This window comes from Oreochromis niloticus, linkage group LG23 (assembly GCF_001858045.2).
Source record: "Oreochromis niloticus isolate F11D_XX linkage group LG23, O_niloticus_UMD_NMBU, whole genome shotgun sequence".
Taxonomy (NCBI): domain Eukaryota; kingdom Metazoa; phylum Chordata; class Actinopteri; order Cichliformes; family Cichlidae; genus Oreochromis; species Oreochromis niloticus.
Genome location: NC_031986.2, coordinates 27,556,426 through 27,584,127, shown reverse-complemented (window position 1 = coordinate 27,584,127; position 27,702 = coordinate 27,556,426). Strand labels below are relative to the sequence as shown.

At 39.5% G+C, this 27,702-nt stretch overlaps 2 protein-coding genes across 3 annotated transcripts; both read left to right on the top strand.

Moving 5' to 3' along the window:
* Positions 1-349: 349 nt before the first annotated feature.
* LOC109194350 (uncharacterized) lies at positions 350-10,324 on the top strand. The gene is made up of 4 exons (XM_019357342.2): positions 350-499; positions 1,274-1,308; positions 4,943-5,257; positions 6,728-10,324. The coding sequence occupies exons 1-4, from the start codon at positions 483-485 to the stop codon at positions 6,856-6,858; spliced, it is 498 nt and encodes a 165-aa protein (XP_019212887.1). The 5' UTR covers positions 350-482; the 3' UTR covers positions 6,859-10,324.
* Positions 10,325-17,349: 7,025 nt separating this feature from the next.
* LOC109194399 (neoverrucotoxin subunit beta-like) lies at positions 17,350-21,826 on the top strand. 2 transcript variants are annotated; one of them, XM_025903456.1, is made up of 6 exons: positions 17,350-17,507; positions 17,583-17,756; positions 20,036-20,075; positions 20,533-20,706; positions 20,987-21,033; positions 21,136-21,826. In XM_025903456.1, the coding sequence occupies exons 4-6, from the start codon at positions 20,546-20,548 to the stop codon at positions 21,675-21,677; spliced, it is 750 nt and encodes a 249-aa protein (XP_025759241.1). In that variant the 5' UTR covers positions 17,350-17,507; positions 17,583-17,756; positions 20,036-20,075; positions 20,533-20,545; the 3' UTR covers positions 21,678-21,826. The 2 variants fall into 2 exon arrangements, with proteins under 2 accessions (XP_025759241.1, XP_019212880.1); XM_019357335.2 differs by lacking the exon at positions 17,350-17,507 and having other exon boundaries at positions 17,535-17,756.
* The last annotated feature ends 5,876 nt before the right edge of the window (positions 21,827-27,702 follow it).

Below are 27,702 nucleotides of genomic sequence, written 5' to 3'. Positions count from 1 at the left end.
CTGCAAAAGTCTCTGCAACACCAGTGCTGGAGGAGGCGCAGTAGGAGAAGGAGAAAACAGTATGAGGTGGTCCGACCTGAGCACAAGGTGTTTTCAGTGACGTGTGGCGGTTGCAGGACATGTGACAGGTGTGTTACAGCTGGAAAATCTGCTTTTTACTGGAGTTTCGGAGCAAAAATCGCAACATTTCAGCAGAAGTTCAGCGTGAAAGGCTTCAAAATGTAGATTTAAAAAAAAAAAGGTGAAATAATTGTATAAACACACACAAACACAGCTGAGATACATTTTAAAAATATTTAATACTAGTATTTGCATTATTATGAGACCGAGCTTAATTTTAAAAATCCTTAAGCGGAAGTGACGGCCTAACGGCTTCCGTAACTGAGATACGTAAACCGAAAACGTACAGCCAGCTGGAAAACTAGCAGTAATAAGTAAATCTAAAGTTTATTTTTGGCATCTGGAAGGTATAAAGAAACGACATGAACAGTTTAATCAGGTCAGTGATGAAACGGGCAACGACTGGGCCACAAAATGAGTGTGATGGGTCACTGAGGCTAGCTACGTAGTTCAATGTTAGCTTGGTTTTATTGTAGCTTCAGTTCCTGGAACTGGCCAGCTTTAAAGAAGAAACAAGACAAAGTCTGAATATCTCTGAATTAACTGCAGATAAACAAGCTTCTGCTCACATAACCAGCCCACGTGGACCCGCTTTAACTCCTCCTGCTTCTCCGCCAACTCACTTCACTCCATCGTTTTTAAGTTTAGCTAAAAATACGTTTAGATAACATTCATAGATAAATAACACGACATGTTGAAACCCCGGATCACAGATAATATGATTTTAAAAACCTGCGAGAACATCCAGACAAACCTCCAGTTTTCTCTCATTCACACTTAAAACTCCCTTTCTTCATTTTAAAAACAACTTTACACCACGAAAACACATTTACGAAGGTTTAACGTTCACGTTTTTGGCAGTTTTTCCTTGAAAATGAGAAGATTAGAGTCCACTCTTTTCCTGATGTCAGATTTTGCATCATTAAAATTTATTGTATTTTTTTGCCTTTAATGATTAATTAACAGCTGAATTTTCGTTTAAATACTGCTGTTTCTGCTCTTGAGCTTTGCTGAACTCACTTGTTGAGATTCCTTGATTGCAGACTTGTTGGACTTCAGTTCAGTAACATCAGCTGTGCCACAGTGACTCCTTCATCCTGATAGAGAATCAGAAGTTACACTAAAGTCTGCGTGTCTTTCTTTGTCTCCACAGCCTGATGGTGTTCCTGTTGTCGAGTCTGAGCTTGGGTGAGTCAAGCATAAAAAAAATCTACATTTTTTACGGTCCAAAGTTTGGATATATGTATGTAGCGAGTGTTGTGAAATTTGAGCTTCATACATCAGATATTTCTTTAGGTATTTTATTCTTTTAAAAGGCTGATCCACTCACTTTCAGCCCCCCCTCACAAGCACACCTGACAGTCTGATTGCATGTTTAACATAAATGTCTCAAACAGTATTAAAAATAAAAGCCTGAAGTTGTCACTGGCCTTTCTGAACATAAAAGAATCAATTAAAATAATTAAAAATGTTAAATAAATGAAATGAAACTCAATTTCATATAAAGCAATCTGAAACCTCGTGTAATCCCCACGCAGCTCAGTTTTTACCTCTATAAACTGCGTGTACTTTTTAAAGTGTTTCTTTTCCAAATTAATGTATTAAGTATGTAGTTAAATAGTTCACAAGAACTATAATAGTATATTTTTTTAACATGGTGTTTTTAGAAAATGCAAATTGAATTAATGCTATTTTAATTCAGTTTTCATGCTGGATTGAACAAATATGATAAATGATACCACAAAAGCAAAACGATCAGTAGACTGTCTAATCCGAATAGAAAGAAAAATCTGGGGTTTCCCGATGGATTAAAACGTGCATATTTTCACAAGTTTAAAATACACAAAGAGGCATTAAAAACTCCTTAAGAACTGCTCGAAGCAATTTGCACATAAAAGTTAACACAGTAAAACAATTTAGAATACTTGACAGTGGATTAGTTGCTCATTTCATGTGAGAAGTCTTCCGAGGTCTTTATATGATTTTTCATATTTTAACTAGCCAGTAGTCAAGACATGTTCTAATGTACCTGTCCCAAATTGCAGAATCTTTCCTAAAGTCACATTTTGTGTAGCTTATCATTATTACTAGTATTATTATTATTATTATTAATGTCTTGTTTTATTGGGTTTCCATATTTCTTCTCACTTTGACTCTCAGGGCGTGTTCGCTCACCTCAGTGTAGTTTTTCTTTGGTTCAGTGTTAGTTTAAGGCTTTCCAGTAGTTGTAATGTTCTTCTTGTGTGTCAGGGTAACTTAAGATATTTAAACACAGTCTGATTCAATCTTTCCACCAAATAAAAGACCCAAAGAAGAAGAACTCTTTAGTTGGTTAAGTGGTGCAGTTTCAGTTCCTAGTGAAGTGTGACTCTTCTTCCTCCTTGTGGTTTCCTGCTGTTCATGTTCTTGTTGTGTTGCATCCGATGAGCTGAACAAACTTGAGAAACATGCCAAGGAAAGTCTGTGTGGCCCTCCTTTAAAATAAACCAAAATTAAAACTGTGCAGTCATTAGAGATCAGTTTGGAAAATTTCTTAGCTTCGCAATTGTTGTTCCCTTTGTGGGCAGCAGAGGATTTAGATCCAGTGTTGTGAGTGTATATTTGCATGTAAACAAAGAGCAGAGATGAGCAGAACCTTTGTTGATACTGTGGATACAATTTCACTTTTTCATACAGTGATGCATACAATAAAGAGGCTGCAAGGTGGCCCGGGAGTCACTGACAACAGGGTTTTTTAGGGTTTTCCATTAAGTAGTAGTACCAGGTACTTTTTTAGAGTTCCAAGTGATCTGAGGCCGTCCAACAGACTGCGTGCCATCGATTAGCTAATCAGTGTCGTCACTTGATAAGTCATGAGAGCGTTTCCTTCACTAAAATCAGGTATACCATCGCCCCGACGTCCATCTTTGCTGTGGCGTTCAGGTCGCATACAAATGATGTTACGAGACATTTGCCCACGTTGCTATAACAACCCAATGTGCATTAGGTTGTACTCGATTGTAATGGAAAAAAAGAGTCGTGCCACGTTGGGCCTGTCCCAGTAGGTACTATGGAAAAAAAAACCCTAAAGACTGTGCAGAAAACCAGGATCCCGTTACCGTCTTATGACTGGATTCATTATAAATGAATTAACCCTTATAATGTAAGTAGGTTGCTTGGAATTATTTTGTTGTTTCAGCTGTGAAAGTGTCATAAAATAAGCTGTGAGTGTGTGCTTTTACTACAAACAAACAAAAAAAGGGGCAAAAATCCATAAAACCACAGTAAACAAAAGTAAAATCATCAGAAATAAAAGAGGACAAAAATCAGTACAAACACGTTAAAGTGAAAAGTCACGGCAAAAAACAGTAAAATTTATTACTTTCCTGGGGATGCTATCGCTTTATTCCTGGGATTATGTTAATGACCCTTACAGTAGTTTATTTTCTTTTAAACTGTCCCCGGCGACTGGTTAAAAGAAACATATGAGAGACACTTAGCATTTTTTATAAAATATAATAAATAAATAAGGGTGGAGGGGCCTGTGGTCATTTAGGGTGGAGATGGTAATTCCACTGAGACCAAATTATTGCACAAGACCAAAAAATATTGCATATACCAAAGATATTGCACATGAGCCAAAAAAATATTGCACAGAACAGGGAAAGACTGAGACACTAGGACACTAGGTCAGTCTGCAGCCTGTTCCATCTCTGAACCCTCAAGAAATGGAGGCGCTCCTGGGCTTTCTTCACTAGGGCTGATGTGTTTGTGGACCAAGATAGGTTCTCAGATATGTGGGTGCCGAGGAACTTAAAGGAGGACACCCTCTCCACATAGTCACCTTTTATGGATAGGGGAGGGGGATCGGTTCTTGTTTTGCGTAAGTCCATGACCACTTCCTTTGTTTTCGTGGTGTTTAGGGTAAGGTTATTGTAGTTACACCATTCTGCCAGTCGCTGGACCTCATCTCTGTAGGCGGTGTCATCATCGTTGGTGATGAGCCCCATCAGAGTGGTGTCGTCTGCAAATTTGATGATGATGTTGCAGGGGGTGCGTAGGGGTGCAGTCACTGGTGTAAATGGTGTATGATCTCTGGTTGCCAACCTTGACTGATTGGTAATCAGTCAAGGCTGGTAGTCTCTGGTATTTGCAGAGATTTAAAGATGAACTATTTCTAAGACCTGACTCACCTTTCTGCAGAGCTCTGTAATCATGTAGGTCGGTGTCATTTAGTGAATTATTTAAGGAGCAGCTGGTGAAGGACTTGGATTACAGATTGGAAAAGAGGAAAGCTGCTCTTGGCTTCAGTTTACGGCTCCTCAGAGTCTCAGGACAGACATTTACAGCTGAATCAGATTAATTCATGCTAAAATACTGCTCCTGTTCTTCCTCTGCTGTGAGGAGATTTTCCCTGTGCTCAAAGTCACATGATGTTTGCAGGTCACTCACTCACAGCACTGAGCATGACTTACACAGTGCAGCAGCAATGGAAAACATTGTATAAATCCAGGCCTTGGAGCTCGAGTCTTCCATCATCGTGTGGCAGATTTTATTGACAGTAAAAAGTGACAGGCCTCTGCACATTTTAAAGAGATTCATGAGGGTTTACTGAGCAGGAGAACATCCAGTGAGTGTTTTATGTATTTAAGGTTTTTCCAAACCACAGACTGATTCCATAAATTGCCTTCTGAGGATTTGGTTCAGAGGACGGAAGTTTATCCAGAGGAAAAACTGGAACATTAAGTTTTTAGTCTGTTGCTCAAAAAGTGAACTAAACCAGAGAGCTGTGGTGAAGCTGTACACAGGTAACCTGTAACTCACCTGTCCTGTCGTCCTGCAGCCAGCAGCCAGTCTGTGATGACCGGCTTCATCGGTGATGAGGTCCTCCTGCCCTGCGTCTACTCTGAAAAGCTGTCCGAGCCGGTCAAGGCCTTCTGGAGGGACAAGGATGACCAAGTTGTGTTGGACATCATCAACAGCAGAGAGGATAAAATAGATGCGAAGTTTAAAGGTCGTGTGGTCAGCTTCCCAAACCAATACAAGACTGGAAACCTCTCCATCATCATAAAGGACCTGAGGGCGGACGACGCTGGCCCGTACGATTGCACCATCCCCAAAGTGGACTATCAGACCAGGATAACTCTGAAAGTCACAGGTCAGTTCAGCAGCATGAGCACTTTATTAGGAACACCTCAGTGTTTGTGCAGCAGCAGCTCAGGAGTCTTTGAAAAGTGCAGAAAATGATCACACTGCTGTGATTAGTGAATAGAAGTCAGGACAGGTTTCCTCTTTAGGTCTGATTCAGTGCAGAAACTGTTTACAGTAAGTGTCGATGAAGCCTCGAGCTCACAAAGAGCTGACTGCTGCACAAAAAGCCTCTTTATTAATCCACTCTCCCTCTGAAAAAAATACATGTGCTGCAAATCTAGTGTGTGTCTCTTATTGTCGTGTTGGTGTGGTGCCTGGATCTTTCCACATTCTAAAACTATGACATCACCACAATGTGATTGGTCTCTTGCAGTGTTGAAGCTGGACACCATTAGTTTTATTGATACAGAAACAACAACAACACGTCGATATCAAATCAAGTCAAAGTTGGAGTTGGTGTCTGCAGCAGGTTCTCGTTAAGCCTCGTTATGTGTCAGCTGCGTCCATGTGGCCCTACATGTGTCACAGATAAACAGCATGAACCCTGATCACGACTGAATGTGAGCGCAGGTATGGGGATAAAAACGTTTTCTAGTGCTTGGGGTTTGTGCAGCAGGTCAATATCAGGTGAAATTCTCACTTGTGCTCAAACAGCACCAGACTCCATTCAGATTTTCCCCAATTTAAGAGTCTTTTTAAAAAATCCTCAGTTTCCTGCAGGTGAACGTGAACCATGGTTATCAGACTATTAAGCAGCCCCATCAGTGGTTCTGTTTTGCAACACTGCCACCTGCTGGACTGCACCAAAGCCTGCGAACACATTTGAATCTTTAAAGAGTTCCAGTGTCACGTTTCCCTTTTAAATATTGTTCACTTTTCATATTGAAAAAAGTGAAAACAAGAACTTAAATCTGAATCGAAAATCAGAAGCAGCACTACAAGAGGAAGGAAAGTATTTTATTAGCTTTTTTTTTTTTCTTCTTGTTTGTTTGTTTCTGATCCGCCTACAATATTTCAATATTCCACTGTCAGGGGTGTTTGTAGAAGCAGCATACATCACCTACAAAGCTGCGGTAGTGTTAAAACAGACTGGATAAAAGAGGAAACAGACCTTCGAGAGCTCAAACACTGACGAAAATGAAGGTCTAATTTACTGAACCACTAAGATGTGCCTCGTGTAGATTTGACTTTTGACTGTTTTGACAGCATAAAGCAAAGATCGTGCTGTTTCCCAGCAAACTTACAAATCCTACACTTAAGAAGTTGCGTTTTAAAATAAAAAAAAGTAACAGAATACATCTTTATTTTTAGACCAGCAGCAGCAACATTTCAGTTTTTTAGCCACGATCCAAACCTAGACTTCATGTTAACGTCCAGATGAGCTGCACTGGCTCAGGCTTCCTCCCTTAAAAAGAAAAAGGTGTTTTTTACACGTTCAGCTCTGATTAAACTGATGTTTGTCTTTTTTGTGTTGCAGAGAAACCCGCTGTGATAACTCCACGTCCTTTGCCTCCTGTGACTGCTTCGCCTCGTGCTGCAGCGGTAACCTCCTCCCTCCACCACCTGACTCTCCTCTGTCCTGCTCTGTTTTTGCAGTTCTTGCCTTGAAAGTAGGCACAGGAGTTAAAGTCGGGTTTAGCTTTAATCAAAAACTAGATTATACCTTAAAAATAACATTTCACACTGTCGGATAAGGTAAAAGTCTTTCTTTTACCTTATTTGCTCTAAACATGGTAAACGTATGATGGAGCTGCTTTGAATTATTTATGCAAACATCTATCGTCTTATTAGTCTGTTCAGTGTGCTGATATAACTCATCTTCCAATCAGATGACAGAAAAATGTAAAAACTAACCCTCAGCTCGAAATCACCTGCGACTGTTACACTCCAACTCACCCGCTGCATCCACCTCCACCTGTTTTCAGCCCTCCAGAGCAAACATGAATGAACTTGCTGCACAAACGTTCATGACATCGACGTTAAATTGATCCATTTATAAACAATCTCCTAAAGACACGCTGTCATGTTATTCCATGTATGTTGATAATCATAAAGATAGTTGTTTAGCTTAGTGTTGCTAATCAAGTCGAAGCTGGCCTGCTGGACAAGCTGTGTCATGACACCAGAGATATCGGTGTAGTCCTATTTAGATCTGATTAGAGTCGGACGGTGTTTTCATTGCTTTTCCGTGCTAACTTCATGCTGTGTTACTGGAAAACAAAGAAACAACCTCCAAAATCTGTAAGTATCCATACTGGCCAATATTGGTTAATACCTGAAAAACTGATGTACCAGTCTCCTGGCTGATATCCATCCGCTGACTCAGGTCAGCCTTCAAATTCAATGATTTCAAAACTGATGGTGGCCCTCAAAGGTCAAACGAACTGCAAGTAGAAAAATACTCCAAAAACGCACAAAGTACAATAAAAGAAAAAAAAATTGCAAAACCTCAGAAAAAAAGTTTTTTTTTTTTCTGTTTCCGTTGTGTTTTCTTCAACTTCCTTTCTGTTTGTGTACTTGTTCCATTTGTTAATGTTTTCTTAAGTTGCAGTGCATTTGACCTTTGAGCGCCACCATTTAAATAAATAAAAAAATAAGTTCTATGGAGAGCTGACGAGGTTTTAAAACCGGTCATTATTTACCCCTAATGAAGCTCTTTTGATGCCTGAGACCAAAAAAAGGACATTACAGCAGCAGAAGAAGAAAAGTATCCAAACAACATCGATGCGACCCAGATTACTGTCATAAACAGAAAAACAAAATTGTTCTACTTCCTGAGATTGCTGCGGGAGCTTTAAACGTCTAAAGTTTCAGTGTGTGTTTCGTTATAATTGTACTAAAATATATCTGTGACGGGCCAATATTAGTCATATTGATCAGATTGGAATTCTCCCACAGAAAACATCTTTATAAATCTGATTTACCTTGTTCACGTTCTTTGTCGATCACCAGGAGGAAAGTGCTGTCTGTCATCTATGAATAAAACAGGAAGTCACACTGTCAGGCTGATTTAACAGGCTTTAATCTACCTGGATGTTTCACAGTGACGCCATATAGACACTGATGTTTGCCACAGACCGGGATTATGAAGCGTTTTTTTTGTTTTTTTTTAGGTTGTGTTCATTTCAGTGATTCTCCTTGCATGTGTATCTTTGTATCACTGACGTAAATAAACATTAGTTCTTTAAGTTTAATCCAAAGACATTCAACATCAAATGAATCTTTAAAGTGTCAGATATGTGAAACGAGTGAGAACAATCGGCCACCACATGGAGCTGTCACAGCTATGATTATTATTATTAGTAGTAGTAGTATTAATAACTGTTGTTGTTGTTATTATTATTATTATTATTATTATTATTATTATCATTATTATTATTGTTATTATTATCATTATCATTTATTAACAATAGAGGAGCTCCAGCAAATTGAAGACTTACTAAATCTGATGGCATGGATCTCTGCAGATGATTAGCAGCTTCTAAAGGAGGTCATTGTACATTATGCAATTTTTTTTTGCTCTGTTTTTATTTGAAGAAATTATTGTTGAAGGGAAAATAAGCACTTAAAACTAGGCTGTTATTTATTATTTATTTAAAAAACTAAAATGTAAAAGTGAAGTTTATTTATGTTTTTGACAACAAAACATTCCAAAGAAATGTTCCAGTTGACCCCACAACCCAAAAAAACCCCTCAAAAATAATCTGTTTACCAAAAACAGCAAAACATCCAACACAATCTAACAAAAGCATGACTTTATAACCATCAGTGCTGAGAATAGTCAGTAAAATATCAGATTTTGTTGTCTGCGTCTTCTATCATTTACTATATACTATATTACTGTTATTAAAGATCGGCTGTTTTTTATATTCACTACTGCTGCTATTGTTTCTGATGCAGATGGATCCCTTTAAGCTTCATCGTTTACCTGCATATTTATGTTTATGAAGTGATCGTTAGAGGAGATCAAAAAAGCTGCAACGCAGATGTGTGTGAGTCTTCCCAGGTGGCACAAAGAGCTGATTAACCGATTAACTGATTAGTTGACTGAGCAACAGTTCAACTCTGCAAACGATACTACTGGCTTGATTTTCAGGGTTCAGTCTTCAAACCACAGTTTGTTTTCTTGCACAAGCCAACGCATCAAAGTTTTTTGCTTCCATAGTCAAAGATTTACTCCCAACTTTCATACCTCAGATTTTATTAGTCAACATTTCAGTTTTATTTATTATCTGGTTTAATTATTACAGTGTCATAATTTAGATCTTAACAAAATGTTAGGGTCAGGGAACGACCCGGGATCCTCTTTTGTTTGTATCAGTTTTTTGTTTCATTTTTTTCTCTTTTCAGTGATAACAGATAATAACCGATCAGTGGTTTAGAGTCTTCTTCATCAGTTATCATAACATGTGGAGTTAACTGTCTCTGTTTAATTACACAAAGACTCTAGGCACTACAGAGTTCAGCCTTTTATTGTGAAGAGTCATGACTTTGGGATCTAATAAAGTTGTTGACTTTAAGTCATTTTCAGATTAGTTTCAGTGTTAAGTTTTAATATGAATAATTCTGCCTGTCAGTCATCTGATGAAGACCAATCAGTCGTGTTCAGTGTTTTGTTTTCATAATTTGTTTTGTTCCTTGGCTTAGTTGTTGTGTCACGGAGGTATTTGTCAGGGTTTCACAGCATTGGAAACATCCAGTGTTTTTAGTTTCTTTACTTCAGCTCAAGTTTAAGCCTGTTGATCATTAGAGTTTAACGGGAGTCAGGACAGACTGAACCAAAGTCCAGGATCATTTCCACTTAAATGATCCTGGTCACATGACCACGATGTTTTGGTTGATTAAGTTGGTTTAAGTGTAACTGCTGCTTGTTCTGGTGTGACCACAGGTGGCACTACAGTGTTTCTCTTGTAAAAACCATTAAAGAAGCTGCTACAACTGCACAAACTGTCTGTCAGTCAACCAGTCAGTTAATCGATCAGCTCTGAGGTGCCGTGTGTTTGTGTATCGTTGCGCTGTTACAGTCTGAATGGTGAGGGTCTCTGCTCGGGTTACCTGTGATGTCTGAAGGCAATCACAGCAGTCATGTGACCCTGGTCTTTTTCACTGTAGCAGACCATGGTCTGAAGTGTGGAAAGCAACCCAGAGGCGTTGTGGGAAATTTAGGAAAAACTGGCCTATGTAGGGATTTTTCTTTCTTCTTCTTTTCTTCCCTGTTTCTGGTTGTTTTTAATGCAGTTTATTTAATTGCTTGTTTTTCGTTCTGAAAACTGGATTCAAACCTTTGTTTTGACTCTGAGTGTGATGTTAAGGAAGGTGTTGATGACTTCAGCAGCAGCTCTGGTGTGTTTGTTACATCTGACGTTTGCAGGTTAATTGCTTAAGCTCAATAAAAACCCGACAATAGAACGAAACGTTTCTGTGTTTTTTGTTCTGCAGTAACAGTTTCCTGCCACAAGGAGGAGCCACTGAATCCACTATGACGATGGAGATGTTTAATTATCAATGAGAAATGTTTATGCAGTAATTTATATTTTACACTTACCATGTTATTTTTTTTTGTTTGTGTGTTTTATCAGATAAAGAGTTAATAATCACATGTCAGTCCCACTGAAGCTAAGTTCAGATAATTAAATTGAAAAAAAATAAAACATTTGTCTTTATGAGGTATTCCCTGTAAGTGATTATGATTGGTTTGTGAAACAGCCGATTCATTAACTGATTCATTCAGGTAATAGAATGATTGAATAATAAAGTCCTGTTTAAACACAAATTGATCTACAATAATTAAAAACAAACGTTTTTTACTGTTTTGTTTCTTTTTGTTTCTCTGAAACTATCTGCATCATGTTGTGGTGTAACATGGTGATATAGATAAGTGGCAGAGGAAAAGTGTGGACAACAAAAGGCTTTAAATAAACTTAATCAGCGCCTGCAGTGATGAAGCTGCTGTAGCGCTCTATTTCTGATGAAGGTGAGCACAGTGTGTCAGAACGAGCTTCATCTGAAAGGTGCTGACCTCCGTCTTAGAGACGGGATGAGGAGAGTAGAGCCAAAACTCCATGAATCTGTGACCTCTCTGTTAGAGAAGATCCTTGAGCGTCCTTCTGGATTGATGGATGGACTCCTGGTAAAGGTTGTGTTTCTGATCGACTCATCAACATCTTGGTATAAAAATAAATGAAATGAACCAAAACATTCTTTTTTTTTCTTTTTTTTTTTTTAAGATACCTTCAGGTTGTGATTTTGGCCTTGGTTTATTAAATAATACACCTCAGTGATGAACCTGCGGTGAGACCCTAGATGTAGGTGGTGGTTCTGTTTTTTGCAGGTCGACAACTGTGTTTGATTCTTGGTGTTTGGAGGAGTAGCTCTAATGATGGACCTTGAATGTTCCAGCCCTGATAAGTGCAACAAAGGCAGATTTTGTTTTTGTTCCTTCTGCACCTTCTACTCATGGTGTCTAAAGAGTAGAGCCTGGGCAAGTCCCAGCACATGCTGGAGAGATTATGCTGCTCAGCTGGCCTGGGAACGTCTTTGTGTACAAAGAATAGCTGAGGCAGGTGGCTGGAAGAGGGAAGTCTGAGCATTTCTCTTGGATTATGAGGCAGAAAACGGATGGTTGGAGAGTATCATTCAATAATGAATATATAATGTTGATGTACCTTTGGTTATTTCCTATTTCTGCAGATTTTTAAAATAAAAGCCTACTAATACATGATGATTCAGGACAAGTATTGCATTTTATTCCTTCCTTTTTGGTAACTTCAGCAAAGAGTCTAAATATTCCTTTCAGCATATTGTAACACACTCATTCAACACAAACCATGCAGGGTTTTTGGTTTTTCAAACCCAGCACTCACTTCTACACTGCTCCACCCTCCTGTGGCACTCAGCTAAAAATAAAAAAAGGACCTGGACACCCACATTCACAATCTTACAAAGCTACATTATTTTCAGTAAATTTGGACAACCTCTTTTGGTCACAGGACACCTGAGGATCTGTAATCTGTACTTATAATACTACTAATTATACTATATAATTATATAATAATCATAATCTGTACTGAATCCAGCAGCTGTATTCAGTCCAGATGTCAGTTGTACACTGGTGTACTTCCCTTTAGGTGAGAGGGAATGCAAATAGGGAGCATCACTTTTTAAAGGATTTCACGTCCTCATCATGTGAACCTTTCATCTCGGTTTTTACTGTGAATGCCACTTTTGTTTTTCACAGTAACACAGAGTCGTTTCTCCAAGTAAAGGTAAAACATCTGGAACTTTTCAGTATTTCAGACTTTAGGATTTAGCTTTCTTACTGTTTAGCTTTAATTTTAGTCATGTTGTAAACTATTGTTCACTCTATTAGTTTAGTTTCATTGCTGTGTTCTTGAAGTAACGCTGAGAAATCATCTTTGTGTTTACTGCAGTTTTCTGCTGTGTCAGTGTTTGTGCCTCACTGCTCATCTGAGAGCTCACATTCACACCTTCAGTAGAACTTCATAATGATGTCATATAATAATAGTAATAATGTAAATACAGATATATTATTCTGAATATGGTTATGATTATTACTAGCATTGATAGCTGTAAATGGTGTATTTATAAATGACATATCGAGGTGTAATATGTATAAATGATGAATTAAGCGCTTGCTAATATCTTACTAATGCTTTATAGTGTGACATTATAATAAATTGCTTCCATGTTTCTAACTAAATATTTATTCAGAGTGTCATAAAACTGAAAAAAAATTAGAACCAGCTCAGATTTAGTACAGATCCTGATGTGCTCAGGAGGAAGTGGGTCAATGGTTCGAGCACCGCTTACTGTGTTTCCTCTGCAGGTGAAGGTAGAAAGTGAGTGTGAGCTGATGTGGATGTGAATTCAGCAGCATGGGTCAGTGTGAGGACAGAGAGGAGGGAGTCCCTCCCTCTAAAACCACTCTGTGTGGGAAACATGAGACCCAGACCAAATGACCCATGCAACTCCATAGCTGAGGCAGCTGTACAGATCTGTGGCTTTGCAATTATCTTTTGTTTGTGGGATGTGGTGGGTCAAATGTAGTGCAGCTTACAAATGACTAAAGTAAAAAAATTTAAGTGTGGGAGGAGTTTGCTGAAGTCACGTAGCATCCAGTTCCCCTTGAAAAGATTCCATCAAACTCAGAAGCTGGAACTACGTTTCTAGCCTCAAAAGGGGGGATAATGTAAAAGAACAATACAGTTTTGTTGTGCAAAGAATATTTTAAGGATGTTCTGAATCCCACTGTGGGATGTGGTGGGCCTTTAGTAATGTTTATGTGCCAGAGGAAGAGTCTGGAGTTGAGGGGTTAACTTTCCCAACAGTTACATTATTTTCAATGGTAGGAGTCCAATAGTGTTTGTAGGTGAAGGCTGCTGGAGGTGAAAGTTTTCCATTACTTTTTTAATTTGTTTATTTTGTTGTCATGGTTTTGGGAAACACGACTACCTCCTTTACCATCTGAAGGACACTTGGTCAACATATGAATTATTGTTTCCAAGTCTGGGGTTGATTAGCTGCTTTGGTTTGGGATTAATTGCTGGATCAGTGGAGTCACTAATACTAGATGGTCTTGTTCATGGAGAACTATGGAGCTTGAGATAATAAGCAAATCAGTCCAGCTTTATGGAGGACCACAAGAGCCACGCGCATCGAAATAAAGAATTCTGTGTTTAAATAATGAATTGTAGAATAAATTCTCCATTTGTAAATTCATTTTTGAATTCCAATTTAATGAAGTGATTTTTAAAATGCTTACTTTAATAAACTGCATTTCAAAATCCATTTCCCTTTCCTGTTCGCTCGGGGATTAACTTTCGGATTAGCTGCTGGATTAGCTGTTGGATTAACAACTTCATTTTAAAAATCCTGCGGCTATTCAAATTAGCCACACCGTGGGATATAAGAAGCTCTCTGATTGGTTGGACAGACACAGGTTGTCTGCCTGGATTTTTATAGCTCATAGCTTCGTGAGCTAGATACTTCGAGTTACTTAGTAACTCTAAGTATCATAAAGTAATGTGGTAACATCTGGATTGACGAGTTTACTGTCAGCATTTTAATCGCTAGTTTAAAGGCTGTAGGTTGCAGCCATTGCTCTAACACTGTATAAATGTAACAGGCCTCAGTGCTGGTTCTAATAGTCTGAGCTGCTTCCAGCTTTGATGACCTTAAAATAACGGGGCTACGTGCGGTGATGCTAGCATTAGCACGTTACCTTCAACAGGTGGTCAGACTGAGTAAACAGGCACTCAGTCAGAGGTTGGCTCTCCGTTTCGCTGCAGGGTCCCTTCATTCTTCACATATCCGTGTCGAGCGGAGTGTAAATCCTGAGGCTGAACGGCCTTTGTACAAGCACACACGCTTCTTAGCAGGGCGAAGCTATGAGCTAGAAAAATCCAGGCAGACAGCCTGTGTCTGTCCAACCAATCAGAGAGCTCCTTACATCCCACGGTGTGGCTAATTTGAATAGCCGCAGGATTTTTAAAATGAAGTTGTTAATCCAACAGCTAATCCAGCAGCTAATCCAAAAGCAAACAGGAAAGGGAAATGGATTTTGAAATACAGTTTATTAAAGTGCAATTCGAAAAAGGTTTTTGAAATGAAGATTTAAAAAGCATTTTAAAAATCACTTTATTAAATTGGAATTCAAAAATGAATTTACAAATGGAGAATTTATTCTACAATTCATTATTTAAGCACAGAATTCTTCATTTCGATGCGCGTCACTCTTGTGGTCCTCCATACAGCTTCTGCATTTGGTGCTGACACAATACTAGTTTGTTGTAGTAAAGAGAAAACTGATTCTTAAGGTGAAACTGTTGATAGTCTTACCATCAGTCTTACCATCTCAACTTAATACAGTCTAGTGTAAAGAAAGTATAAAGAGTAAACTGCCAAGATAGTTTGTGAAGTATTGGCTTGTTTCTCTCAGTTGTGTAAATCCACAAAGAGCAGTAAACCTCAGAGCAGCACCAGCAGCTCAGCTAATCAAAACCTGCAGACAAAGAAAGTCTACTTGAGCTTTCAATAGAAATGATAATACTATCAATCACAGGGTCACCCTCACCTGCCAAATCTCACTATCCTCTGACTGTACTCATTTTTTTGGTTTAACTTTGGAAACAAGGTTTTTAAAAAGTCTGTATTCACATTTACTAATATTATTTTGTTATTGTATTAATACAGCACAAGGATTTCACTTTGACCTAAGTGAAGAAGTTGACACAGTCCTCCAACTTTTGCCAGAGTATTTTTTAAACTAGTATCTCTACTTTTCCTTAAGTAAAGATTTTCTGTACTTTTGCCACCTCTAGCCATTAAGAATTGGCTATGAACAGAGCAGCAGTCCTGTGTATTAATAATGACTAGGAGATGTGTCTCAGATATCTGCCTAAAATGTCTCCTGGACATCTTCTAACTGAGGGGTATTGAGAAAGTTCAACTTAGAAGAGAGCCCAGATGGGTAGATTTTGTAATATTGTGATGATACCCTACACTGTAAATGTAGAACTGATCACACACATCCATGATAATCTTTTCATTGCTCACTAACTGTTACATCTTTCCATTTTTTTTTCTTTCTGTATTTAAGATGCTTTTGTTCACTGTCAATGCAAAATAAAGTCCAAACTAAAGAAGAAGAAGGAGTTCCAGTGTGTGTTTGAGGGGATTGCTAAAGCAGGAAACCCAACATTTCTTAATCAGATCTACACAGAGCTCCACATCACAGAACAAAAGACTATTGAGGTTAATGATGAACATGAAGTCAGAAAGATTGAAACAGCATCCCAGAAAATACACAGATCAGAAGCAACAATAAGATTAGACGATATCTTCAAAGGCTCCACTGGAAGAGATGAACCAATCAGAACAGTTCTGACCAAAGGAATGGCTGGCATTGTTCAGCTTGGTAGAACTTGTGCATCGTTTCTTTACTGAAACCAAAAAAGTAGGAATCTGCAGCTTTGAAGACTTCCAGGTTGTGTTCATCTTAGACGGTCTTGACGAGTGTCGACTTCCTTTGGACTTCCACAACACTGAGATCTTTACTGATGTTACAGAGTCGACCTCAGTGGATGTGCTGCTGACAAACCTCATCAGGGGACATCTGTTTCCCTCTGCTCGCCTCTGGATAACCACAAGACCTGCAGCAGCCAATCAAATCCCTCCTGAATGTGTTAGTATGTTGACAGAGGTCAGAGGGTTCACTGACCAACAGAAAGAGGAGTACTTTAAGAAGAGATTCAGAGATAAGGAGCAGGCCAGCAGGATCATCTCCAACATCAAGGCATCACGAAGCCTCCACATCATGTGCCACATCCCAGTCTTCTGCTGGATCACTGCTACAGTTCTGGAGGATGTGCTGAAAACCAGAGAGAGAGAAGAGTTGCCCAAGACCCTGACTGAGATGTACATCCACTTCCTGGTGGTTCAGGCCAAAGTGAAGAAGGTCAAGTACGATGGAGGAGCTGAGACAGATCCACACTGGAGTCCAGAGAGCAGGAAGATGATTGAGTCTCTGGGAAAACTGGCTTTTGATCAGCTGCAGAAAGGAAACCTGATCTTCTATGAATCAGACCTGACAGAGTGTGGCATCGATATCAGAGCAGCCTCAGTGTACTCAGGAGTGTTCACACAGATCTTTAAAGAGGAGAGAGGACTGTACCAGGACAAGGTGTTCTGCTTCATCCATCTGAGTGTTCAGGAGTTTCTGGCTGCTCTTCATGTTCACCTGAGATTTATCAACTTTGAAGTGAATCTGCTGGAAAAAGAACAAACCTCATCCACAATCTTCTACCAATGTGCTGTGGACGAGGCCTTACAGAGTCCAAATGGGCATCTGGACTTATTTCTCCGCTTTCTGCTGGGTCTTTCACTGGTAACCAATCAGATTCTACTTAGAGGCCTTGTGACTGATTCAGAAAGTATCTCAAAAGCCAGTAAACAAACAGTCTGCTACATTGAGAACAAGCTCTGTGAGAATCTGCCTACAGAGAAAACTATCAATCTCTTTCACTGAATGATTGTTCTCTAGTAGAGACAATCCAGTTTATCCTGAGTTTAGGGCGTCTCTACGCAAACGAACTGTCTCCTGACGAGTTGTTAGCCGTGGTCTTTATTTAACTGTCATCAGAAAAGGATCTGGATGTTTTTGAGCTGAAGAAATATGATGTTTCAGGAAGGGCTCTTCTGAGGCTGCTACCAGTTGTCAAAGCCTCCAAGAAAGCTGTGTAAGTACACAGATATTTATTGAGATATTCAGCTTACTAAAAGAGCTAATCATTGCTCTGTTATTTTCCTTTTAGACTAAGTGGCTGTAACCTTTCACTGAGAAGCTGTGAAGCTCTGTCCTCAGTTTTAAACTGTGACTCATCTCATCTGAGGAAGCTGGATCTGAGTAACAACAATGTGCAAGATTCTGGTGTGAAGATACTGTCTGCTGGATTGAAGAGTTCATACTGCAGACTGGATTCACTCAGGCCAGAACAGAGTTAAAAGGCCTCAGAACTCTAAATACTTGATAAACTAAATAACAACAACAATAACAACAACAATAACAATAATAATAACAATAATAATAACAATAATAATAACAATAATAATAATGATAATAAAGGTTTCAAGCACAGATGATAGGTCCCTTGTGTATATCAAGGTAAGCTATGCTTATGCCATACTGCAGCTGAGCAGTATGGGAAGTATGGTGTTTGTCACTCTTTTGTACATCATGCATGGAACCACTGATGTAAATTCGATCTGAGACAACACTATAAGTGTGACATAGATATCTCCAGACTTGGATTCTCATGAAGCATGTGATGTTTGGGGCAGATTGAACTATACTTAAGTTTTACTTGGTTGTGTCCTATAACAATTGATTGAACTTTAGCATGCTGCCCCAAAAATGCTGTTTCACAAAAACACAACTTTACATCACCAGATCAGAGATCATATTGATCCAATGAACTCTCCATGAGGAGAGGCCTGAAAATTGCAAAAATGCTGCCAGAGTTGCACCTTAAAATCAAAATGGCTAACATCTTGTTGTATTTGGGTATGACTTTTTTTGCACATATCAGCACATTACATAAGGGTGCTACATTTAAGATACATAGATTAAATGTAGCACCAGGTTCCTAAGCTTTAACCCGACAGAGGTGTCATTAATAATGTTATATCCTCAATTTGTAGGACTCTGGTGCTTGAAAGAAACCAGAAAGGTCTTCATTTAGCCTGGAAAAAGAGCTTGCTGCTCTCTATATATGTTTTTAGAAAACTCCTCTGTAAAACTAGGACATCTTTGTCTTCATTGATTGGAGAAATTAAGAACAACGCTAGGTTTCAGAACAAACCAAGGAGCTATATACAGGCTTACAGAGAGTCAGAGCATCAATTAGCCAAACATTCCTTTAAACGTCCTTTAAAATTCTTCATAAATAAAATTCTACAACAGTAGTTGTAAAACAGCTAACTGATCTTCTGCAGATGAATGGCTTATTTGAAGAATTTCAGTGAGCATTTCAAATTTAGAACAGTACAGAAACAGCTTTAGTGAAGGTTACAAATGATCCTCTCATGGTACCTGACAGTAGACTCATCTCTGTACCTGTCATACTAGACCTCAGGGTAGTGTTCAGTACCACAGACTTCCGTATTTTATTACAGAGATTAGAGCAAGCCATAGGTTTTAAAGGTACTGTGCTGCATTGGTTTAAATTATATCTATCTATCCATCCATCCATTTGCTTCCGCTTATCCTTTTCAGGGTCGCGGGGGGCGCTGGAGCCTATCCCAGCTGTCATAGGGCGAGAGGCAGGGTACACCCTGGACAGGTCGCCAGTCTAACACACAAAGACAGACAACCATTCGCGCTCACATTCTCACCCATGGGCAATTTAGATTAATCAATTAACCTATCCCCACTAACTGCATGTCTTTGGACAGTGGGAGGAAGCCAGAGTACCCCGAGTGAACCCACACAAACACGGGGAGAACATGCAAACTCCACACAGAAAGATCCCGGCCTGATGGTTGAACTCAGGACCTTCTTGCTGTGCGGCAACAGTGCTAACCACCGTGCCACCGTGCTGCCCTTGATCATGAAAATGGGGATTCTTTTTCACACACGGACATTAATTATGGAGCCTCACAGGGTTCTGTGCGAGGACCATTTCTGTTTAGATTAGAAATACACATATTAAACGAAAATTTAGGACTGCTTTCTTACATTTGCACAATATAATAAATTAGAAACATCCTGGCTCAGATGCTGACGCTGAAAAAGTAGTTCATACATTTAATACTTCTGGGGTGGACTCTTGTCATTAATTGCTATCAGGTTGTTATAAAAGCTCAGTGAAATGCCTTCAATTGATCCAGAATGCTGGAGAATATATACGTAGAATGGGAAGCACAGTTTTTAGCTTTCAGGCCCGTCTTTTGTGGAACCAGTTCCCAGTTTGGATTTGTGAGAGGACTCTCTCTGCTTTCACAACTGGGCTTAAAACGTTCCTTGTTCATAAAGTTAGGGTTGGATAAGGTCACCCTGAATGCTCCCTTAGTTACACTGCAATATGTCTGTGATTCTGGGGGCCTTCTGTGAAACACTGAGAATTTCCTCTTAACTCACCTCTTTTCACTCTCTATGTTTTTAAATACCACTTTGCATATAGTCATTAGTTATTATTAATGCTGGCTCTCTTCCACAGTTTGTGTTTTCACCTGTTCCCTTTTTCTCATTCTCAATTGGTCACAGCAGATGGCTGCCCCTCCCTGATGGAGGTTTCTTCCTGTTAAAAGTGAGGTTTTCCTTTTCAGTGTCACCAAGTCCTTGCTCATTTTGGATTTTCAGATTTTTGGGGTTATCTCTGTATTATTGTATAGGCAATAACCACCAATAACAGCAGTGAAATTGAAACAAAAGCCATGAATCTAGCTTAATAAGTTTTCCCATGAATTTTTCCCCATCACTTATCGAAGTTGCAGGTCCCAATTTCTAAATCTTAAAAGTAAAAAGTTACTCTCTAACAATGTTCAGCTAAAGCTTTGAGCATCTCCCTCTGTTCTTCTCCTTTACCTCTAACTAATATTTTCCCACTCTCTTCTTATGCTGATGGTTTGTTTTTGAGTTGATTTGCTATTTCAGTGATAACACCGTAATCAAACATTCTTACCCCAGTTATAGCGGTATCCTCTGTTATTCTTCCTTTTACTATACAATAAGCTTCTGTTTTCTGCTGTGTTTTGTGTCTGCAGGCTGTCAGGGTGTATGATTACAAGTGAAGGCTGTGTGTCGCTGGCCTCAGCTCTGAGCTCCAACCCCTCTTATCTGAAAGAGCTGGATCTGAGCTACAGTCATCCAGGAGACTCAGGAGTGAAGCTGCTGTCAGCTAGACTGAATGATCCACACTGGAGAATGGACACGCTCAGGTATGGAGAGCCCTACTGCAAGCTTGAGACCAAGTACAAGAACTAATCGTTTGTTATATATATCATATATATATCAGAGCACTAGGTACAGTGACTCCCAAACTAGGAGAGTGGCTCCAGCAGATCCCAGGAACAACATCGGAGATCTCTGTCCACGAGAGCGCAGTCCTAGGAACAGCTAAAATACTGCGCAGGACCCGCAAGCTCCCTGGCCTCTGGTGGAGGGGAATTTTATTTTTTTGGTTATAACCACTTAATCTAACCCCCCTTCTTCTTTTAGGTTGGAGCCTGCTGGAGTTCAGTGGTTGAGACCAGGTCTGAGGAAGTGTAAGCCTGTTCCCAATGTGATTCATAAAAGCAAAGAAGCACACATTCAATAAACACCAAACAGATGAATAACCTCTGCTGTGTTTTTGATATCTCCATTAGATGCATGTGAACTCACGCTGGACTCAAACACAGCAAACAGAAAACTCAAGCTCACTGACAACAGCAGGAAGGTGGTATATGAGGGCTGTCAGTCATATCCTGACCATCCAGATAGGTTTGACAGGTGTCCTCAAATGCTGTGTGGAAATAGCCTGACAGGTCGCTGTTACTGGGAGTTTGAATGGAAAGGAGATGTTCAGTTAGCTGTTAGTTACAGAGGAATCAGAAGAAGAGGAGACGGGCTTGATTGCAGGTTTGAGGAGAATGATCAGTCCTGGAGTCTCTTCTGCTTTGATAATCGTTTCTCTGTCTGGCACAACAACAGACATGCTCTCCTCCCATCTTTGTCTCCCACTGTGTCCTCCTCTGTCTCTAACAGAGTAGGAGTGTATGTGGACTGTCCTGCTGGCACTCTGTCCTTCTACAGAGTCTCCTCTGACACTCTGATCCACCTCCACACCTTCAACACCACATTCACTGAACCTCTTTATCCTGGAATAGGGTGTTTTATTCATTCCTCTGTGACTCTGTGCGATCTTTAGAAGAATCTTATCTGGTAACAAAATATACAAGTTGAAAGTGTGTTGTTGACTTAGATGATCTTGTATAACTCTTAAAGTTGAGTAAAATCCAGTCAAGTAATCTGCAGGTCAATGATTTAATTAACTCAATAACCATAATATTAATAACCTTTCATGGGTTAAGGCAGAGGTTCCCAAAGTGTGGGGCCCGCCCCCTAGGGGGGGCGCAGAGCCATTGCAGGGGGGGCGCGGTATGAAAAGAAAAAAAAAAAAAAGAGCGCTTGGACACTGTGGACAGGTTTTTGACGGGGTATGGGCTCAAAATGTGGTCATAAATATTTTGTACTTGTAAATCAGTTTTGTACTTGTAAATCAGGATTTGTATGTGTAAAAAGAATTTGTGCGTGTGTAAAAAAGATTTGTATGTGTAAAAAGAATTTGTGCGTGCGTAAAAAAGATTTGTATGTGTAAAAAAGATTTGTGTGTGGACTTAGCCAAAACCCCCCCTGCAAGTTACAAGTACGAATTTTGACCCTATTTTTCTTCCTGTCATCTGATTGGTCAATGTCATGTCAATCACAAATGTAACAATCCAATCAGAGAACAGATGGGTTTGGCTGTCGGAGGGGCACTTTTTTGAACTGCAGGTCCTTGAAGGGAATAAATGCCCTTTTACATGCCAACCCAGCGTTTTCCTTCATCACCACGAAGGAAAACAGTCTGTGGTCGTCCGAGGCTATGTCCACACGTACCCGGGTATTTTTGAAAACGGAGATTTTCCGTTTTCGTTTTAAAAAATAATCCCGTCCACACGTAAAGGCAGAAATGAAGGAAAACGCTGCTAGGAACATGCCAAAGCAGCAGGTGGCGCTATATTCCTAACCGTGTAGAAATGTTGGCCAATCAGAAGTCTAGAAGCCTCGGTGGGAAAAAGTAAACAAAGATGGGGCATAGAAGCAGAACCGAGTCGTATATATGAAGGGACAGTAACTGTGTGTGTATATGTAAGCATTTAAACACTGCAGAGAGTACAATTAACAGTAACAGTATTGTAGAAATTCATTTCACCGAAACAACAACGTGGCGCACACTGTGACGTCAAAAAAGGCGCACACCTTTGACACTGCGTTTTCTCCGTTTTTCTCGTCCACACGTAAATGCAAAAACGGAGTTTTAGAAAATATCCACCCTGGCCGGAGTTTTTAGAAATCTCCGTTTTCAGTGACCGAAAACGCCGTTTACGTGTGGACGAAAGGTGCAAACGCATAGAAAAATCTGCGTTTTCAAAAATACCCGGGTACGTGTGGACATAGCCCGAGTTTGGTGATTTTTGTGTCACAGGTCTACGTGCTTTATACAGGGACTTCCACAGCCTTTTCAACAGCGCTGCGGACCGCGGGGGGGCAGTGTTTTGGAAATGAGTCTTCATTACAAAGCTTTCTTCGTTATGAATTAGCATACATGTTTTTATTGAACATTTGAAGAACTAGCAAAAAACCCAGAAACTGTTGTAGAGGACATAAAGTCAGAGATAGAAACGACAAGGAGCAGGTGCATCTAGTACAGGTAGAGCTGCTGCAAAAACCCACAGAGCTCAGCAGCCAGCGCAACAAATTCTGGATCCTTTGCTTTTAGTTAGCAGTTAGCATTAGCAGCACATCCTGCGTCCGATGTGAAAGGACCTTTATGCTGCACACTGTGACTCACAGCAATGGTCCCGGGTCAGCCCTGATTTTGTGTTAAACTAATCCTAAAGTAATAATGGTATTTCTAACCACTGACATACCACAACTTTATCCTTTCAACAGCTGCTGAAAGTAAGGGAACTAGCTGCTATCGGATATTTATATAGAGATCCTCCAGCTTCAAACCCTTCAAGGACCTGCAGTTCAAAAAAGTGCCCCTCCGACAGCCAAACCCATCTGTTCTCTGATTGGATTGTTACATTTGTGATTGACATGACATTGACCAATCAGATGACAGGAAGAAAAATAGGGTCAAAATTCGTACTTGTAACTTGCAGGGTTTTTTTTGGCTAAGTCCACACACAAATCTTTTTACACATACAAATCTTTTTTACGCACGCACAAATTCTTTTTACACATACAAATCTTTTTTACACACACACAAATCTTTTTTACACATACAAATCTTTTTTACGCACGCACAAATTCTTTTTACACATACAAATCCTGATTTACAAGTACAAAACTGATTTACAAGTACAAAATATTTATGACCACATTTTGAGCCCATAACGGGGCTCCCACACAAACGCAAAGCAGGAGATGAAGCATCGCCAAATATGTTTCCAAACCAACTTCCTTCCAAGCCAAAGACTAGAAAATATGGTGAAGCATATCTTCCCTTTGGCTTCACCTGCACAAGTGCCAAGGTAGGTCTCCCCTGCAAAATTAGTTTCCCTGCGTCGGGAGCACACGCTGTGCTCTTCAAATCACGGACAAACAGTATCCCACATTCTTGATTTTTAGTTCACAAACACTTCTTGTAATGACTAACTACTCCTGACATTTGTTAGTTATTACAAGAAGTGTTTGTGAACTAAAAATCAAGAGCTAACATGATGCTAGCTCTTTATGCAGTAAAGTTACAGTGGGATACAAATAATATCAGGCTGATCCTGCCGTAATTTGTTCCCCCTGTTCAAATCACGGACAAACAGTATCCCACAGCTGTTTATGTGTTTAAACCCATTTTGCACAGAGAGCCATTTTTTGAAAAATGTATTGATAGCAATGTTGAATATTATTACACAGGAAAAAAAAAAACAACTACACGTAAAATAATTACACCGTGATGCCTCTGCCTTTCTAAATGGAGGGACAGTAACTGCGTGTGTATATGTAAGCGTGTAAAACCTGAAGATAGTCAGATTAACAGTAACAATATTTTGTCTCTATCTGCCATTCATCTCATGTAAACAATAACGTGGCGCACAGCGTGACGTGAAAAGAGGCACATGCCTTTGACGTTGCGTGATGAACTCTGTAATCCTCGTCCACACGTAAACGCAAAAAAGGAGTTTTAAATAATCTCCGTTTTCGGTGAATCGCAACGCCGTTTACGTGTTGACGAAAAGCCCAAACGCATAGTTTGGGCCCAAAGCCCAAACGCTGAGTTTTCCAAAATACCCGTGTAGGTGTGGACGTAGCGTAAAAGAGTTAGTAGTATATTTTATTACCACCTGTAATTTATTGCCGTTTGTATTTGCTTGTATTTGCTTAATTGTTTACTAAATGTGTGAGGTGTGAAATAAACCGCAATGGAGTTTGTAAACAAAATATGGGTGTGTGTGTTTGGAGGATGTGTTTGTGCGGGGGGGGGGGTTAGGTGGTGGGGGGGCGCGAACATTTTTCTTGTAAAAAAGGGGGCCTGGCAAAAAAAGTTTGGGAACCACTGGGTTAAGGACTGCCTGACACAGTATGTGAGACCTGGCAGTACTGTGTCTAACTTGGTGATGCACAGTACAGGAGCTCCACAGGGGTCTGTAATACTGCTGTTCACCTTGTGCACCACAGACTTTCCAAACAACACCAGGTCACCAACAGAAATCCTCTGATGATACACCCTGGATGCCTCGGCAGTCTGTTGCAGGGCCAACACAGAGAGACTGACAATCATTCCCACTCACAATCACACCTAAAAGCAGTTTAGAATCACCAATTAACCTAACCCCACTAACTGCATGTCTTTGGATTGTGGAAGAAGGCTGCAGTACTCAGAGAGAAACCACACAGATACACACCGCTGTGCTGCCCATGATGTATAAGGTGTAGGAAAATTTAATATGATAATGCAGGGTCTTAGGCTTGTAAAGTAAATAATCAAAAATAAACTTTGAAATCAGTTTTCACAGGAGGAGCTGTGCTGGCATTGCTTCTAAATCAATAAATAAACAATTAATCATCTGTAGTATTTGTAACTTAAAGTCTTAGAGGTGTCATGGTCCCCGTGTCTGCCTACATGTGTTTTTGCTTTCTCTTTCTCTCGCCTCTCCGCCTGGGCGGAGCTCACTGCGGGTTCTCGCCCTTGGCCCACACACCTGTTCTCCATCAGGCTGCCATTATGTGTTTGCCATTTAAGGCCGGGACGCAGACAGTCTCATCGCTGGATGATTGTGCGAGACACGTTAGTGAGCCTGTAGTATCAGTGAAATTTTCATGTGAAACTCTGTGATTCTGCGTAACCGATCTCTCTTGTGAATAATTTTCCCGGACCGTAACCTACCCGCTGCGTGGACGTGTGTGAAGAAGAGAGCGTGTGTGAGAGTGCTTCCCCTTCCCGGATTTCCCCCCTGGACCCTACAAACCCCAAATTTCCCCCACTGTATATATTCTGCACCTGGTGATTGTGTAAATAAAACTCTGTTTTTGGAACTGAACTCTGCTTTGCGCTTGAGTCCCGCCATTGCTTGTGACAAGAGGCTTAGTCACACCATGCAGCGCTACTCAATCAGCTGGCAGAGCCGATGTCCACAAGATGCAATTAGCACTAGTTTATGCAATAAAATAGTCTAGTTTAGTCACACTAATAAATTTGGGTCATTCCATCTCAGATCAGCCAATTTTTAGAAAAACTTCTGCTCAGCCAGCTCTAATTAGCATAAATATATTATGGTACAAAGTTTCAACACATATAATAAGTGCTGTAAAATTTTAGCTTCATATAACAAATACTTTTAAAAAATGGTCCATCAACTCACTTTCAAACCATTTTTTCACATGAATATCTAAAATAATCAATCTAAATGACAAGCCTGAAATTTTCACTAGTCATTTTTACCATCAACCATCAGGATCTGTAATTGGGTATTTCAGACAAATGCATCACATGTCTTTCTATTAGCGTATCAAATAGTCCTTTAAAATCCCATATTTGTGCATACTTAATGTTTTCAAGACCTACTCCTATCATTTTGAGCCCTTTTGTCCTAGAAGAGTCTGAGAATGTGTTTTAAAATATACTAAGAGGCAAACAAAACATGTATATTTTTATAATTTATTTTCTCAGTTATAATGTTTTCAGTTTCAGTTTTCAGATGTTTTCTGTCCTTGAACCATAATTATAATTAGTGTTTTTTTCTAAAAACTCCAGTGTTTTGTTCTATTTGGACAGGATGTATTGATATTTTTGTTTTTGTGGTACAACTTGGCATGTTTGTGAAAGTAGCATTTTCCTGATTTTGTGACTAAGGATTTCATACTTAAAACTTTCTACATACTTTCTTTTACAATATTTTGAAAATTAACTATATACCATTCAGAAACTGTCACTGAGACTTTCCAGGAGTGCCAAACTTTAAAAAAAAATATATTTTAACAAGCTAATACTCAGGCATGTTTTGATGTATCTGTTCAAAATTAGAGTTTTGACATTAGCTTATAGATAGACTGAAAGTATAGAACTTTTATCTTAAACAGTCTTTGAGATATCAATGTTTAAACATTGCCTCAGATTTCAGTGTGCAACAAAAAAAGGCCTGAAAGGGACCTTTCTTTAAAATATATATATATCCTGAAACCAATTGGATTTATGAATCTAAAATTTGACAGCAACCATTATACACGTCAAACTTTATATCACAACATTTTGATGTAAATTCGAGATGGTCGAGTAGAAGACCTGTGTTGATTGAGGTGAATGACCCGTTTAATAATCAATAATCTTGTGAGACACATAAGCGTTGTTGTGACTCAGTGTGACCACTGGAGGGAAATAAAGACTCTTTTGCAACATACAATCACGCTGCAGACTGCAGACAGTGCACAGGACAGTGGGAAAGGTTTAGTCATGCTTATAAGTCATCCAGAAATAAATTTAAACTTGGCCCAGAAGCAGCACCTGCTGTCTGGACTACAAGATCTTTTGTTTCCATGTTCATTAAACATATAGATTACAAAGATATAGAGTTAGAAGTTTTAAAGCCCAGTTATTTGGATACATAATGTCTCATGTGTATAATTCAGGTTTTTTTATATTACATATTTTAGGTTCACCACCATGCACAAACACACACAGACACACA